Source organism: Mesoplodon densirostris, chromosome 15 (genome assembly GCF_025265405.1).
Source record: "Mesoplodon densirostris isolate mMesDen1 chromosome 15, mMesDen1 primary haplotype, whole genome shotgun sequence".
Classification (NCBI taxonomy): Eukaryota; Metazoa; Chordata; class Mammalia; order Artiodactyla; family Ziphiidae; genus Mesoplodon; species Mesoplodon densirostris.
This window is the reverse complement of record NC_082675.1, coordinates 77,758,923-77,775,786: the sequence shown is the minus strand read 5'-3', so window position 1 is coordinate 77,775,786 and position 16,864 is coordinate 77,758,923. Positions and strand designations below refer to the sequence as shown.

The window sequence follows — 16,864 nt, the reverse complement described above, 5'->3', positions numbered from 1 at the left end:
CTACCTTCTGCACCCCCCAACAACAGAGCTGTTGACAGAACAGGGGAGGGAGGGTGGGAAGACAGAAGAAGGGAAGACGGAGACACAGGGGATGAGTGTAACATGTAAAGTACACAAGTCAGCACTGTTTCACAAAGCATGCTGCTTCCGTCAGGACACAGTAAGCAGACTAGGTATCTTTTTCATTTGTATAAAAGTGGATTGAAAAACTCTGAAGGAAATAAATTTAAATAATTTTAAATGGAAATGACTCAGAATGAAGGAGAAACCCCTTCTTTAGGAATATATTCACTAGGATTTCAGAACCAATAGTTACTATACAAAAAAAAAAGAAGGGATTAGCAATGTGGAAATAAGATGAAGCATAATTATAATGGCAAAGAGCATTTTAATATTTTCACTAAATCACAGTATTATGTATTAGAAAAACAAAATTTAATGTAATCCAAAATACTTTATCTTTAGTTTAAATTCAAAGCAGAATTTCTAAATTCCCTAATTTCATAAACTATTTGTACCTATAATAAGGAAGGATTCCACAATATGAATTTTTGTGTAACTATATTGGAAAGTTAATTATGATGTTTGGTAACATAGTCAAATTTTCCCAAGAAAATAAAATGGAATGAGCAGCAAACTATCCAGATGGGCAGTCCTTTTTTTTTTAAGATTTTTTTTTTTTTTTTATGGCTGTGTTGGGTCTTCGTTGCTGTGCGCGGGCTTTCTCTAGTTGCGGCGAGTGGGACCTACTCTTCATTGCAGTGCACAGGCTTCTCATTGTGGTGGCTTCTCTTGTTGCAGAGCATGGGCTAGATCTAGGCACACAGGCTTCAGTAGTTGCAGCGCATGGGCTCGGTAGTTGTGGCTCGCAAGCTCTAGAGCACAGGCTCAGTAGTTATGGCACACAGGCTTAGCTGCTCCGCGGCATGTGGGATCTTCCCGGACCAGGGATCAAACCCGTGTCCCCTGCACTGGCAGGTGGATACTTAACCACTGTGCCACCAGGGAAGTCCTGGGCAGTACTTTTTAATTTTAGCTTCCATTTTTTCCTTTTTCGCATTGCTCAGACATCTGTGATATGACTACACATTTACATTTTACACAGTTGTACCTTTGTAGATATTTTCTCTCTCCTTGAAATGCTCTTTCCCCTTGTCTTTTTTGTGAACTCCTATTCATCCTTCAAACTCAGCTTGCTCATTACCTCCTTGAAGCTTTCTGTACCTAAATATTTCATACACTGAATTTCCAAACTTTTCCATATCTTCACTACAGAATTGGTACAGGAGCAATTCTCTAGGGATTGGGGTGACATTTTATAAACTAAAGTCCATGTCACTCAGACCCTCAATTCTACTTCAGATTCTGCCATAGACTTGCTAGATTGTCATGGTCAAATGGCCCTTGATTCTTTATCTAAAGAATGGGTATAAAATGTGAAAGGAGGGTTTCCAAAAAAAAGCCCCTTTAAGCCCTGGACTCCTTAGCAGAACAGGATTGAGAGCACAGCTTCTTACCCTCATGACCCCAATGTAACCAGCAACAGCAAAATCCCTAAAAGACAAGTGACCAAACATGCTGACAAAAAGCAGAAAACTCCCTAAATTACACTTCAAATTAAGAGACAAAATACGTGTAAATATGTGCAAAAGATGACTAAGTGATCTTAAAGGGTTCCTTGCAACTACATCAAATGACACAAATTTACATGCTGGAAACAATTCTATTCCACCAGATTGATTTGACTCTGTGATTAGTGAAGTATTCTTTGAGTAAAATCTGGACAATAAAACACTCTTTTTAAGCACATGAAAGCAAAAGTTCAACTGTGATTCACCATATATCTTATTCTTATTTAAAGGGTGATGTTTACTCATCATTTCACATGCTCTTTAATTCAGCATGAGATGTTGCCCTGACTTGCCTACACTATGCATATTAAGGGTGAACCAAAATATCACGGCAACCAAAACTTCAACGTGATGACTTTTTTTCATTAAAAAAAAGATGGCCTAGAATTAAAATACTATGATTAATACTAAAAGAAAGATAGCCAGAGAGATAGGCACTGTGATAGCCACCGTCGCTGGTAACTGCCAGCCTGTTAACCACTGATCAGCAAGGAAAGAGATATGTGGACAAACTAAGTGACCTTATGAAGCGTCAACTTATACCACTGGGCCATACAACATATACATATAACACAACTGGCCACAAACTAAGAATTGGGGAAGCTGAGTAATAGGTATGTGCATATTATCTCTACTTCTAAATATTTGACATTTCCCATAATGAAAAGTTAAAAACACATTCATGCATACTTTACTTAATTAATTAACTAATAAGAAATAAATGCCTTTCACATGGGGAAAAAACAACAAAAACAAACAAAAAAACCCCACATTCATGCACAACACCAAATCAGTGATCTAAACCCCCTTTTAAGCTTCCTTGAAATCAAGAAACAGACTTTAATGTGGGACAATACAGTGTCCCAGAAGTGACTAAGACTTTAAATTAAAAATAAGTACGACTGTGGCTTCCCTGGTGGCGCAGTGGTTGAGAGTCCGCCTGCCGATGCAGGGGACACGGGTTCCTGCCCCGGTCCGGGAAGATCCCACATGCCGCGGAGCGGCTGGGCCCGTGAGCCATGGCCGCTGAGCCTGGGCGTCCGGAGCCTGTGCTCCGCAACGGGAGAGGCCACAACAGTGAGAGGCCCGCGTACCGCAAAAAAAAAAATTAAAAAAAATAAAAAATAAGTACGACTTAGGCTATAGATTCACATGAAGACTAACTTTGAAGAGAATCCACAGGATCAATCAACATGTCTAAAACCAATGTACTCCAAAAAGTGGGCCACAAAGAGGGACAGCCGGGGCAGCATTTCTGTAAAGTCACTCGTATACCTGACTGGAGCGCTTCTGCAATTCCTGTTCTTCCCTCAACTACTACCCTCGCCCTCGCATCCCTGCCCCACCAACCGCTTTGAAGACACGATGGACAGGAACCCATGTTGACCTAGCAGAGTCCTTTCTGCACAGCATACAACAGGATGTTTGCTGAATTTTTAAAGAGTGCCGTGCGCTAATATTTCAGGGATGACTTTAAAATCAACATTGTAATCCTCCCAGAGGAGCCATTTCTTCCATAGTAACTATCACTAACACCCGCCCCAAATTAAAAACTCTAAAGGGACAGCCTCGGGTGTTATTTTGGCAAGCAATACTAAGGGCTAAGATTAAGTTTAAAAAATAATAAGTATATAAGAGCCTGTCTTGGTAGAACACAGCTAATTAATAACCTTTTATATATGTTCACAAAGTCAACTAAAAAAATTAGAACAAAGAATAACATTTTTCTTGTAGCTAAGATCCAGAAGCATAAACTGAAAATAAAGAATTTTTATTTTAAATTAATTATCTAATTCATTTAAATTCAAAAATCATTGGAATTTGCTTCTTTTTGTCTTCCCACCCTGGGGTGAGGATGGTCATTAAGAATCAGAAACTCAGATATTTCTTTCTGTTGTTGGTTTGTCTTTCTTTCAATTATTAAAATGAATCCTCATTTAAACATCAGGATATGGACAATCCATTCTGTGAATGTTTTGTTCCTCAATAAGAAGAAAAGAAAAAGAAACTGTTTCCATAGTAACCCTGAGTGTGACTAAACTGTATACCTTCCTAAGACCTACATATAAGGAAGAACAGACAATGGAAAGGGGAAGCTAGAAGCAGAAGTGGCTTGTGATGGTCAGCTGGTGCCACTCCACGCTTCCCATACACACATTATCCCAAAGGGACCGAGTTCTAATCCTCTTTCCAGCAGCCCCAACCTACCCTCCCAGGATGTGGGGTTAAAGGAAAAGACACTATCATAGGATTTTCCTCAACATACAAAGTTTAAAGAGTGTGGCCATATTTTATATGGGTTTCATACCCAAATAGGGAGTTCTTGCACTTATTCCTCCTATAATACCTAACCTCTTTAATCAGACCCTTACAACTCATTTCCCCTTTAATTCACTAAGTATAACAACTTCTAAAACTTTTTGAAATTTGTATCTGGTTTTTAGGGTTGACGAAAAGGAAGACACTGTATCTAAAATCTGGATTTATTAAAGTATTTGCCCTCTATCCCCTACCCCTGACTTTTCAGGAAGAAATCTTCTTTCTCCCCAATGTCTGCCATGCTTAATTACTTTACCCCAAAAGGCTGCTGTCCTGGTTAAGAGCAGCAGAAGGTTCCTTGTTCAGATAAACTAAGCATATGTGTGTCTTGTGCTTAAAATAAACATAAAAACAGATAATATTTTGAAAAACATATATTGTCCAGCCAGTCAGTGATGATGGCAGGAATGATGTCATAAAATTATTTTTTTATTTATATATTATTTAGTCAGTCACACATACACACACACACTTACTATGTGTAAGTCCATGACATGCATAGTTCATATAAGCACTAAGAGGTAAGTGCTATTATTATTTCCTTTATCAAATGAAAAGGGCTTAAAATTTAGAAACTTAGATACAGTCACAGGGCCAGTAATGTTAGAACCCAGGTCTCCTTAGTTGAGACTCAAACTCTTCACTCCTACACCATTTGGCCTCCCCAAACATTCAGAGCTGCTCTGAAGGGAGAGGAGGTTAAGGTTCTGATTCAAGTTCGTCCTAGTTAATATCAGTTAACTACCAGTTGAGTACTTGTTAATACTAGTGATCTAAGGTAATTAACTTCCCTCTGGAAGTGTGAAGTGTAAGCTGCAGTCTTGTGTATGTACATGTGTGTAGCTACATTACATTTCAGCACGTACCTATCAGATGGTTCCTCACATCCATACCATAATGAGGGAAAAGGGAAACTCACACTAACATTCCTGTTCCTCATCCTGCCACCATCATGTGTTCCTGTGTCACAATTCTCCCCCCACCCCCTCCTACTGAGAGGTCTGATGTCTGAACCAGTTCAAGGTTTGGATAATTGTAGTGAGAGCCTCATTACAGAGACACCACCCTATTAGACCATAGAAATGGCATATTAACCAACCAGCAACAGGGAAGAGTACTAACCAAGCTAACGCTTGACATTTACAATCACCTGCCACAAGTTAGAAATCAACATTTTTCACACCGTATTTAAGAGATATTTAATAACCTTCCTCTTGCACTCCACCTCTCTGATGTTTCCCTAGGAACAGAAGCTGTTTGAAGTGAAGAACTGTATTTTGCTAGAGTTTTAAAGGCGCAAATATGGAGTCTAATTCGTGTTATGGTTTCTGAAAGAGGCTACAATCTACGCAGCAATTCAAAGAACGTAGAAGCCATTCTTTATGTTTCCCTTTTCCTCATGCTCTTTATGTAATTTATCAGTAAACCTGTCACTTGATCCCCAAAACACATCTGCTCACTTCTCTCCATTTCCACCTTCACCTCTTGCCTAGAATACACCACAAGAGCCTCTTGACGGTCAGGCCCCCCAGCTTCTATTCTTGCCCTCTACAGTCCATTCTCTACACAACAGCCGATGTGATGTGAGATCATGGAACCTTCTGGAAGAAAACTCTTTAATGGCTTGCCATTATGCCAATGACAAAATCCAGACCTTTCATCCTCTTCTATAACAGAAGACCCTTGTCTTCTCTGACCTTCACCATCCCTCCTTCCAGTCTTAGGGCTCTCTCACTCCCTTCTCCCACTACCTGCAAAGCTACCCCCACTAGATCTTCAAATAATCAGATATTTTGTTCATTGAAGTATCAGTTTAAATGTCCCCTCCTCAGAGTTATTCCTCTCCCATCATTCTCTGTCATATCACTTTGCATTATAGCATGATGATTAACTGGTATTTTCTTTCTTCTCTGTTTACTTATTTATCATTTGTCTCTCCAGTATAAGCCCAACCCAGAGAGGGAAACTGGACTTGTTCTTTGCTGTATCTTAGTGCATAAAATACATACCTGACATACAGAAGGTCCTTAATAAATGCTTGCTGGCTTTAGAACAGTGATTTATCAATTGTGTGGATGTTTAATTTACAAGACTATTAAATTCAATACCTAGGAATCTTTCTGTTATTATTGTTTCAATCAAAGCAATCTGTCATTGGTAAGCTTGCTAATTTACAAAAACTTCTATTTACATCCTTATCCATGTTTGTTTAAGAATTTATACCTCTGACTTGTTCGAAAAAGAATGTAAAGCAGCTATTACACTGCATTTGGTATAAAAGGTCAAAACATCTCCATATAGGACATTCTATAAAATACCTGACCACTACGTCCCCAAAACTGTCAAGGTCATGAAAAACACAGAAAGACTGAAAAACTGTCAGAGATCAGGGGAGACAAAGGAGAAATGACAACCAAGTGCACTGTGGTGCCCTGGATTAGATCTTGGAACAGAAAAATAACATTAATGGAAAAACTAGTGAAATCCAAATAATTACAGAGTAACGTACTAATGTTGGTTTCTTAGTTTTGACAAATGTATCATGGTAATATTAGATGTCTGGGAAACCAAGTGGGAGTATACAGAAACTCTCTATACTGTCCTTGCAACTTTTCTGTAAATAGAAGATTACTCCGAAAAAAAAAGTTTACTTAAAAAATCAACATCTCCATATAGAAAGAAATTTAAACTGCAGTTTGACCATAGTTTGGCATTTTATTCTGAATAGCGTATGGGCCATTGACTTATTGCTTTGAATCCATACAACCACTTAATGTTAAAAGCACGATATTATGTAATATTTGTCTCCTCACATTTGCAACAACAAGAGTAATTTTAAAACAACTAGACAGATATACTAGTTGCCTCTAATATCACATTATTTCTACATGCAAGTCTGAAGGAGAAGTGTCATCTTTCCCATTTTCTCTAGTAGGGGTGCTGTCCTGTACGTTTAGAACCTCCATTTGCCTACTAGGTTGGGAGAATATTCAAAGTCCTATCAACCTAAACTCTGTCCATTGCTTCTTCCTAAAAGGAGAAACTAATGTTCCTAAGTATACTGTATCATTAGAGAACACAGTTTTCTCCCCCTGATAATTCAAATGCACCCAAGTATGTCAAAAAGACTTTCTAGACATTATTCTCTAATTTTCTCTTAACTGTTCTACAAAGTTATTCCTTATTCATTCACTTGACAAATAATTACATCATGCAGTAGTCTGAAACACACTGAACTTGAATAACAAACTGGATTATAAATTCAAAAATATGAAAGCAAATTCCACTGTAATGCTTCTGCCCCCTAGGGAGGTTTCATCATTTCATAAACACACCCAAAACCAAGGCACAAAGTACTGCCATCTAACCCACTATACATAATTCTACAAATGTGATATAAAAACGTTCTCACACACAGCACCTGAAATACCAGCATTTCTTTATCTTATTTATCAGTTTATTGTGGGTTCCAGTACACACACACACAGAGGTATTTTGTTTCATGGGTCATGGTAATCTTATTTAAACAGAGGACTATAAAATGGTAAAAATAATTAAGACGAAAAAAGAAATCAAACCATTCAAAAGGCAGAAATTGAAAAGGTGAAAGGGAGATGGTACAAGATTAGACTGCTTCTAAGAAAAAATGGTCAGAGGAAAAGGGGAAATTTGTAACAATTCTCTGGGTATTTTGTGGTTTTGTAGTTGTCCTACCCTGGGCCAGTCCCTTAAATATTCTCAACCTCATGTTCTTTCTCTACAACATTAAGATAATAATGACAGTCTACCCACTGAATTCTTTTTTAAGTATAAACAAAACGGGCAAATAAAACACAATTTTTAAAAAGCTACTTTTCACCAAAATGAGCTTTTAAAAAGACTGAAAATTTCTAACTACTGGCAGTATCTGAAAAAAAAAAAATGAGTGTGTAACTATATTTTGTAAAGCAGAAGCAACTCTTTAGCCAGCCAGAAGCTGAACAAAATTCTTGGTTAAATGCTTACCTTGGAGACTTGTCGAAGCCACCTTAAATACTCTGTGAACGTATCAAAACAAATGTAGTAAGTCTGGCTTTGGGGTCCAGAGGAGCTAAATGCTAAACAGTGCTGGTGTTTTTTCACTTCTTCTACCTATAAAAACAAAGAGTGACAAAAACAAGTCAGAAAGCAGGACATTTACCAAGCTCATTAACTGTCCCTTAGACCAGTGAGCCTGCACAGCTTTGCATCTCTCTCTTTATGTGTGCCTCTTACTACTTAAAGCATGTAAGTCCCTAAGTCTGACCAACCAATCTGAATTACAAGGAAACCAAAAAGGGGACTATTACCTTCAATAGATTTCCCCACAACCGTGAAATTCTCTTCTTCCTGTTTAAAATTGTAACAGACTCCCTTTTTTTATCCTTTACACCCTCACAATAGGGTGCTGAGGTTCTTACTTCCTCTTGAGGAGGACTTTTACTGAAGATTTTACTTAAGAATTTTTACTGCAGGTGAATTTTTACTTAGGGGACTTTTGTATTACTCTGAATTACAACCTTTTATTAAAAGAGGTCTTCAACATGTTAAATAAGTTTTTTTCTTTTAGCTTATTGTGAAATTGAGATTAACCTGAAATAAAACCCTACCATAAGAAATTTCAAGTCCCAATAATGCAGCGATATAGTCAAATCAAATTTCCACTCCCAATATATTCTTCACAAGGAGAAAAAGTCCAAACAATAAAGTAACATGATATTACACAAACTCTTACGTTTTACTTACAGAATGAACGTTCCCTATATTTCATTTACAAAAATGACCACAAACCAAGTCACAGTGAAAGTGTAAAAAGCTTCAGAAAGATCACACAGACTACATTCTGGGACCAAAATAAAATCAAGTTAAAAATCAATAATAAATCAATTAAAAATCTACATTTAGAAAGTTAATACACTTCTAAACAACTCACAGGTAAAAAAAAGAATCTGTAATCAAAACATAGAAATTCTTAGCACTAAACCATTAAAAATACTACATACTGAAATTTATGGAATGTAACAAAAGCAGGTACACAGAGGGAAATTTATAATTTTAAATACTCATATTAGAAAAGAAGGCAGAAAATTAATTTAATTGGTATGTATCTCAAGAACTTAGGGAAAAAATATCAAAAACAAAAACGAAGTGAACTCAAAGCAGAATGAAGGTGATAATAAAAAGCAGAAGTTAACAAAATGAAAACCGGGACTTCCCTGGTGGCGCAGTGGTTAAGAATCTGCCTGCCAATGCAGGGGGCACGGGTTCAAGCCCTGGTCTGGGAAGATCCCACATGCCACGGAGCAACTAAGCCCGTGTGCCACGACTACTGAGCCTGCACTCTAGAGCCGGCTAGCCACAACTACTGAGCCCACATGCCACAACTACTGAAGCCCGCGCACCTTAGAGCCTGTGCTCCGCAACAAGAGAAGCCACTGCAATGAGAAGCCCGTGCACCGCAACAAAGAGTAGCCCCTGCTCACCACAGCTGGAGAAAGCCCGTGCGCAGCAATGAAGACCCAACGCAGCCAAAAAATTAAAAAATTAAAAAAGAAAAAAGAAATTTAAAAAAAGAAAGAAATGAAAACCAAATATACAATAGAGAACATTAACAAAGCAAAACAGCAATTCTTTGAAAAGGCTAACAAAACTGAATATCAATTGATATTGATCAATGATATCAACTGAAGACATAAATATTAATAATGAAAAGGGAGACATAACAGATTAAGCAGGGATTAAAAAGAGATTATTATAAATAATTTTGTGGCAAATTTTTAGAAAAATTTATTTTACCAACACTAAATCAGGGGGAAAAAACAGGCCTAAATAGTCTTATTACCATTTAAGAAAATGAATACTTTTTTAACCAAGAAAATATCAGGCTCATATGGTTTCGTAGGTGAGTTTTATCAAAGTTTCAAGAAACAGATCATTGCAAACTTGTGCAAACTCATCCACCAAACGAGAAAAGAAGAAAAAGACCCCAGCCTATTCTGAGGCCAGTATAACCAAAAACAGATCAGAACAGTAAGAGAAAGGAAAATTACAGGCCAACCTTAGTCATGAACACTTATCTTGAACAAAATGTTGCATCAGAATCCAGCAATACAGAAAAAAATACACCAAGAACAAAAGTTGGATTTACCTCAGGAAAGGAAAGATGGTTTAACGTTATTGGAACTATAAAGTCATTAATCACATTAACAGATTAAAGAAGAAAACCGTATGATCACCACTACAGTTGCAGAAAAAGCATTTGATGACATTCTCCACCCATTCATCATTCATGATAAAAACTCTAAGCAAACTAAGAACACAGGGGCTTCCCTGGTGGCGCAGTGGTTGAGAGTCCACCTGCCGATACAGGGGACACAGGTTCATGCCCCGGTCCGGGAAGATCCCACATGCCGCAGAGCGGCTGGGCCCGTGAGCCATGGCTGCTGAGCCTGCGCGTCCGGATCCTGTGCTCCTCAATGGGAGAGGCCACAACAGTGAGAGGCCCACATACCGCAAAAAAAAAAAAAAAAAAACCCTAAGAACACAAAGAACTCACTTAAGCCAACAAAGGATATTTATGTAAGGCAAACTTTAATGTTAATGATGAGACATCACTCTCTTACCTTACTTTTTTTGTTCAATACTGTACTAGAGTCCTGGCCATTGCAATAAGACAAAGAAATGTATTGAGGAAGAAAGAAAATTGCCATTATTTGAATATGAGATAATTAGCTACAGAGCAAACTCCAAAGAATCTAGAGACATTAGAATAAATAAGAAAATTTAGCAAGGTGGCTGGATATAAGACTAACACTAAAAAACTCAACCACATTTCTATACACCAAAGAGAAAATATAATTTTATAGAAATGCTATTTAAACGAATCCATATTGACAGAAATCAGGCAGTGTTTTTTGGGAATGGGTAGGAGTGAGCAGAAAAGTAGGGACAGAGGGTACAAAGGAGCACAAGGGGACTATCTGTCAAACTGTACTCATGGAAGTCTAATACAGTTATCAAATTGTTATCAGAATGTGCAGTATGTTGTATATCAATTACACCTCAATAAAGTTCGGCAAAGATGTAGAGAAAGGTACACTGATAGGGGCATGATATGGTGCAACAACCTTGGAAAACAACTGGATATCATCTTGTAAAAGTAAATGTGCATATATGTCCTATAGCCCAGTGACTGCACTCTTAAGAGCGATATTTCTCAAGGAGGTCATTATAGGAATTTTGGATTGAATAGTTCCTTGTGTACATTATTCAGGACTGTCTAATATTTTTGCATGACATTTTACTCTGAGCCCCTGCCCTGTAGATGCCAATAGTGTCCCCTTGCAGCAAAAGATACTAGTATTAACCAAACACACTATCTACTTTTCCCAGAACCTTTGCAATTAAGATGGAGTCATGTGACTAGTTCTGGCCAATGAGCCATGAGCAGAAGTGGCATGTGCACTCTACAACCAGATATACAAGAGCCAGCTAATGACCCTCCAGTTACCTCTTCTCCTGCCTAAGCAGCAAAGGAAGCCACGTGTTACAAATATTATAAGAGAGAACCACCCCCATCAGGCTGGTTCGTACATAATTACTTGAAAAAAGAAATCTCCACCCACCCACACTGGACAAATAGTGTGAGTGAGAAATAACTGTTATGATAAGTCACTGGGATCTGGGGGGTTTGTTACCACAGCATAACTTAGCTTACATCAACTGACTACCCAATCATCTGACAATCAAAACACTTGCACATATTTCCAAATGTCCCCTTCAGGCACAGCGACAAGAGTTGAGAACTGCTGCTCTAGAAAAACTACTTGTAAACCAGGAGGCATATCAAAATAAGACTATCTCAAGAGCACTATTTATAACAGAAAACTAGAAGCAACCCAAATGTCAATCAGCAAGAAAATTACTTAAGAAATTTTAGAAATCTGGAACATTTACAGAGTGGAACATTATACAGAAATGAAAACCATATATAGCAAGGAATATGGAATCTTATTCTGAAGCATAATATTGAGTGAAAAAAGTCAATCACAGAAAACTACAAACAGGATGATACCATTTTTATTAAGATCAAAACAAGCAAAACATAGTTATATAAAATTTATTTCAAAAAAGTAAGCAAATGATGAATACATATTCTAGGACAGTGGATTCCTCTGGGGTAGGAGGCGGCAATGGGACAGATACAAAGAGAACTCAGGTAGAGACACTGGTACTGATACTGCTGTACTTCCTAAACTGAGTAGTAAGTTAACAGTTACTCAGCTTATTATGCCTCATAGCTTAACGAATATTACATAAAGTATTAATGTAAATAAGTTATCTAAAAATTTATGTTCAATTTTAAAGAAGAAATTAAATAATTGTACATGAATAAAAACTTATTAAACAAATGTTTTTCAACAATTTAATACAGCTTTATTTAACTTCATATTTGAATTCTACATTTGAAAACGTAAACTAATGATCATGCTCAAGTAGTGTGTCAAAATTGATTATCACAGCAATTATAGCATCTATCTCACACCTCATTTCTAGCTCTTTTATATAAATTAGAAAACAAAAACAAAAACAAAAACACCCTTCCATTTACTCTCAGATTTTCCTTTAACAACAGAACAGAATGAGAAAAGGAAAGACAAACATTAATGAAAACTCACATTGCAAAGAGTAAATTATTTTTTCCTAACTTGGTTAATATAATTTTTCAACATACTCAATTATTTTTAAAGGTGTAGCACAAAACAGGTTTTACAAGCTTTGTCTGTGAGAAAAAGAAGCTGTTAACTTTCTATTCACTCAATGGTAGAAGTACATCCAGTAATAGGCCTGGGAAACAGAACAAGTCTCTAGCTCTGAATAAAAATGCTAATTATAACTGGATCTTCTCTCACCTTACCTGAACATTCCACTGCTTCCCTGCCTCTGCTTCTCTGAGCACAATAATCTTTCTGACCATCTCCTTTATATGTCAAGAGATTTTTCACCCTTCAAGTTCTATCATAATTGCTACCTCCTTCATCACAAAATCCCGATTCCCCCCCACAAAATGTCATCTCTTCCACTTATCTTCCACACTACTTTTTTGCACCTCTCGTAGAGCAGATATCGTGTTCATCCTTCATTTCCAAATAGTAATTATAAGCTATTCAAAGGCAGAGATGGTGACTTACCCATCTTGGTATTTATGGGACGCCAAGCAAAGTGGCTTCCCCACAGAGGATATTTAATAAATAGTTATATTAAATTTGCCTATGCAAATGCCTAACACCATAGAGAAGAAAGAAACAGATTGTTGACCTATCAGGGCATCAAACATTAAATATGCATTTTTAATGATGAGTTATGGAAGTAATAATGATGACTAAGTTTTCAGATCCATCCAAAGGACAAGATCTTCAGTAATAAACTATCACTAATTCTTCAATGCTCAGACAGAAGTTAAGAAGCCATGGTTTCAAAATGGGTGAATGAAATAGATCTAAACACACCTCACAGACTAGCCAAATCTATTTTTTTTGAACGATCAAGTAACGATCAAGAAAAAAATTTTTAATATGCCCCCGATTTCCAAAAACCCCTTTCTTCATCCAAATTTACCTTTCCCTTTATTAACAGATTATCATATCATTAAAAAATCAGGAAATACTGACATATAATTATGGTAATGATACCCCTACCAGTGCTTGGAGTTTATAAATAAATCTGGCAAAGAAAAGAATGTAATATCTTCCTAAGCAATCTTGTTCTTTCTGTTGATATTTATAAATGATAGGAATAATATAGATAACATGCCCAAAGAAAAGCAGCCAGTATGTTGGAAATATCTACCAGCTGTATCACAGGTTTTCTCTGAAATGAGTAGCATTTCAGGTTCAAAAATCATGACTAGCTATAGCGATAAACTAAAAGTACTAACCCCACTGGTCACTAAACACAAACAGAGAGTCTAACCTTTGATAAGCACGCCAGAATGATCCTAAGGTCATGGACTTGGGGATCACTGTTCTATACTATAAAATACATGCTCACAATGTCAAAAGACATCTTCTCATAAATAATAATTTATCACCTACAGTCTGAAATATAACAGTGAAATTCTAGTTGCTCTATTTTCAGTCACATAGTTAAGGTGCACGTACTAAGAAGTGAACATAACCAGGGCTTCACGTGAGCAAATGGCATTGTTATTTTCCAAAACTCCACCAACCAAAAATGTCCACTGGTGGAGGCACAACAGGAATGATGAGTCAAAAACCATCTACGCCTGGGACTTCCCTGGTGGTCCAGTGGGTAAGACTCCACATTCCCAATGCAGGGGGCCTGGGTTCGATCCCTGGTCAGGGAACTAGATACCGCATGCATGCCACAACTAACAGCCCCCCTGCCGCAACTAAAAGATCCCACGTGCCGCAATGAAGATCCTGCATGCTGCAATTAAGACCCAGCACAGCCAAAATAAATAAATACATGAATATATTTTTTTAATTGAAATTCTTAAAAAAAAAAACCCATCTACCCCTTATTACAGAAATGACTCAAAGTAAGCTTCTTAATGACACTGGGAAATCTGTTAGTATTTAGTTTGTTTTAAACTTACTTTCCCACCAATTAGTGGCAGAACATGCATCTTTCCGGTCAAGCTGTCTTTCACAGATGATACTATTAGGCAGGTCCCACACAGGATAACTTGGCGTCTGGTCCATCGGTTCACTGGCAACTGCATTTTGCCTTTACGGACATTATACATTCCTGAGAGCTGAATCCGTTCAGAGCTACCAGTGCTGTGAGGTTTTCCTGCAACAAACACAAGCAAACATTTTAGTCTTAAAGAAATGGGCTTTTTTGCTACTCATCAGCATACCAGATAAATTACTTGGACAACAGAGAATAATTACAGGAAACAATCTAATTTATAATTGAGAGACTCTGAAACCTGCAGTAATGCAATTATGATAAGAACTACCAAATCTGCTCCACATGTACCTTTTAATATAGGTGAAGAAGAGTTTTTACCTTAAAAAACTTATAACCTAAGTTTTTTCTGCTATATCCTTCATAATTTAATTTTACATTTAAAACAGAAATGGCTTCAAGATTTTCATGAATGTGAGACTTAATTTAAGTACACTAAGAAGAAAATATTATAGACTGATATAGAAAGATAACATTCAAGATCTAGCATTTAATGAAACTAATCAGTTTTAATGGAATTAGCCACTCATATTCTTCCTCCTACAGATCTTTAATGTACAGTTACTATTAAGGAGACAATTAAAAATGAATGACTTGGGCTTCCCTGGTGGCGCAGTGGTTAAGAATCCACCTGCCAATGCAGGGGACACAGGTTCGAGCCCTGGTCCGGGAAGATCCCACATGCCACGGAGCAACTAAGCCCGTGCGTCACAACTACTGAGCCTGCACTCTAGAGCCCGCGAGCCACGACTACTGAAGCCTGCACGCCTAGAGCCCCTGCTCCGCAACAAGAGAAGCCACCGCAATGAGAAGCCCACGCACCACGATGAAGACTAGCCCCCGCTCACCACAACTACAGAAAGCCCGTGCACAGCAACAAAGACCCAACACAGCCAAAAATTAAAAAATAAAATAAATTGATTAAAAAAAAAAGAATGACTTTTCTAGTAAGAAAATATTACTCTATAAACATAATCTAAGTCCTCAAAGATAAACTTAATGCCAATCCAGGAAGGATGGTGTGCTGTAGTGCTTACGAGTCACGGAGGGAACAAAGAGACAGAGAAAGATGCTCCAAGACTCAGAGACAAAGAGAGAGCTGAGAAAGCTCTGAAGAGTCTTCATTTCTCAGATAGAAGTGAATTTGGAAGAATGACATTCAGACAAGCCCCATCAATTGAATGGGAGAACTACTGTGATTAATAAGTGATGGAGTTGTATAAACAAGAAGAAAAATATTTCCCAGTTCTAGACACTGAATATTTATCAGAGTACTGAAGCCCATGCTCACAGATAAATTAATGAGGGGCACATGTCCCTGAATAGTTCCCAAGTCAGAAGTGTTATATTTATTTGAAAGTTTGCCTAGTTGCCTAGCAGAAGAAACAGATTCAAGAAAAATTATATTCTTATGAATGTTAAAAACTAACATAAATGCCAAGTAGTTTTGGTAGATGTCTAATAGCTACTGGAGAAGGAAACAGGAAGAACAGCAGCACCAAAAATAGATCTTAAGAAGATCCAAAAACTGTGTGAACCCTCCCAGTACACACCTTTGGGCAGAGATGTCTGCAAATAACAAAACCAGCAGGTTTGAATTTCACTTCCTCTTTCTCCCAGTATATCAAAATGTTTTATGAAATAAATACTGTACACTGCATAAATGTGCTAGGGCTAGGCTTGAATGAAGTCTAAAAGTGGTCCACCTTTTTGAACCTGGGCCCAGCAAACAACTACACAGCTAGCATCCTCAGTGGAGAGCTCCACTGAGTTGTTTGTGTACCAAATGCTAACACTCCCACAAAGGGATAGGAAGCCCAGGAGACTTTAAAATAGATATGGCTTGTCAAAGGCTGCCAGGGATGGATCAGACCACAGTCATTCACTTGTCCCATTCTGCACAAGTTCATTTACACCCACAGAGAGAGATGCCCAGGCTCCCAGTCTAAGAGCTCCTCTCTACATTGTAGTCTCTCTTCCTGTAGAGAAGAAGTGGGACGGAAGGAGATTCAGAAAACTGAAAGGTCCGTGCAAGGCTAAAAATAATGGACAACACATTTACAAAATCCAATTTCCAGGACTGTAATACACCAACATCCTCTAACAAGGGATCTGATCTAAATACTTACATACACACACACACTAATGAATGCAAAGAAGCAGGCATTTTATTCAGCCACATC

The 16,864-nt window shown here is 37.6% G+C and overlaps 1 protein-coding gene across 1 annotated transcript in view; it reads right to left on the bottom strand.

The window, feature by feature from the left end:
• The window catches only part of PHLPP1 (PH domain and leucine rich repeat protein phosphatase 1), a 213,796-nt gene that overhangs the window by 93,737 nt on the left and 103,195 nt on the right, over positions 1-16,864 (bottom strand). Inside the window, exons 2-3 of the mRNA XM_060119450.1 lie at positions 14,587-14,783; positions 7,956-8,081 (exon numbers count right to left, since the gene is read on the bottom strand). Of these exons, the coding sequence (XP_059975433.1) occupies positions 7,956-8,081; positions 14,587-14,783 (323 nt within the window). The remainder of the gene's footprint in view (positions 1-7,955; positions 8,082-14,586; positions 14,784-16,864) is intronic.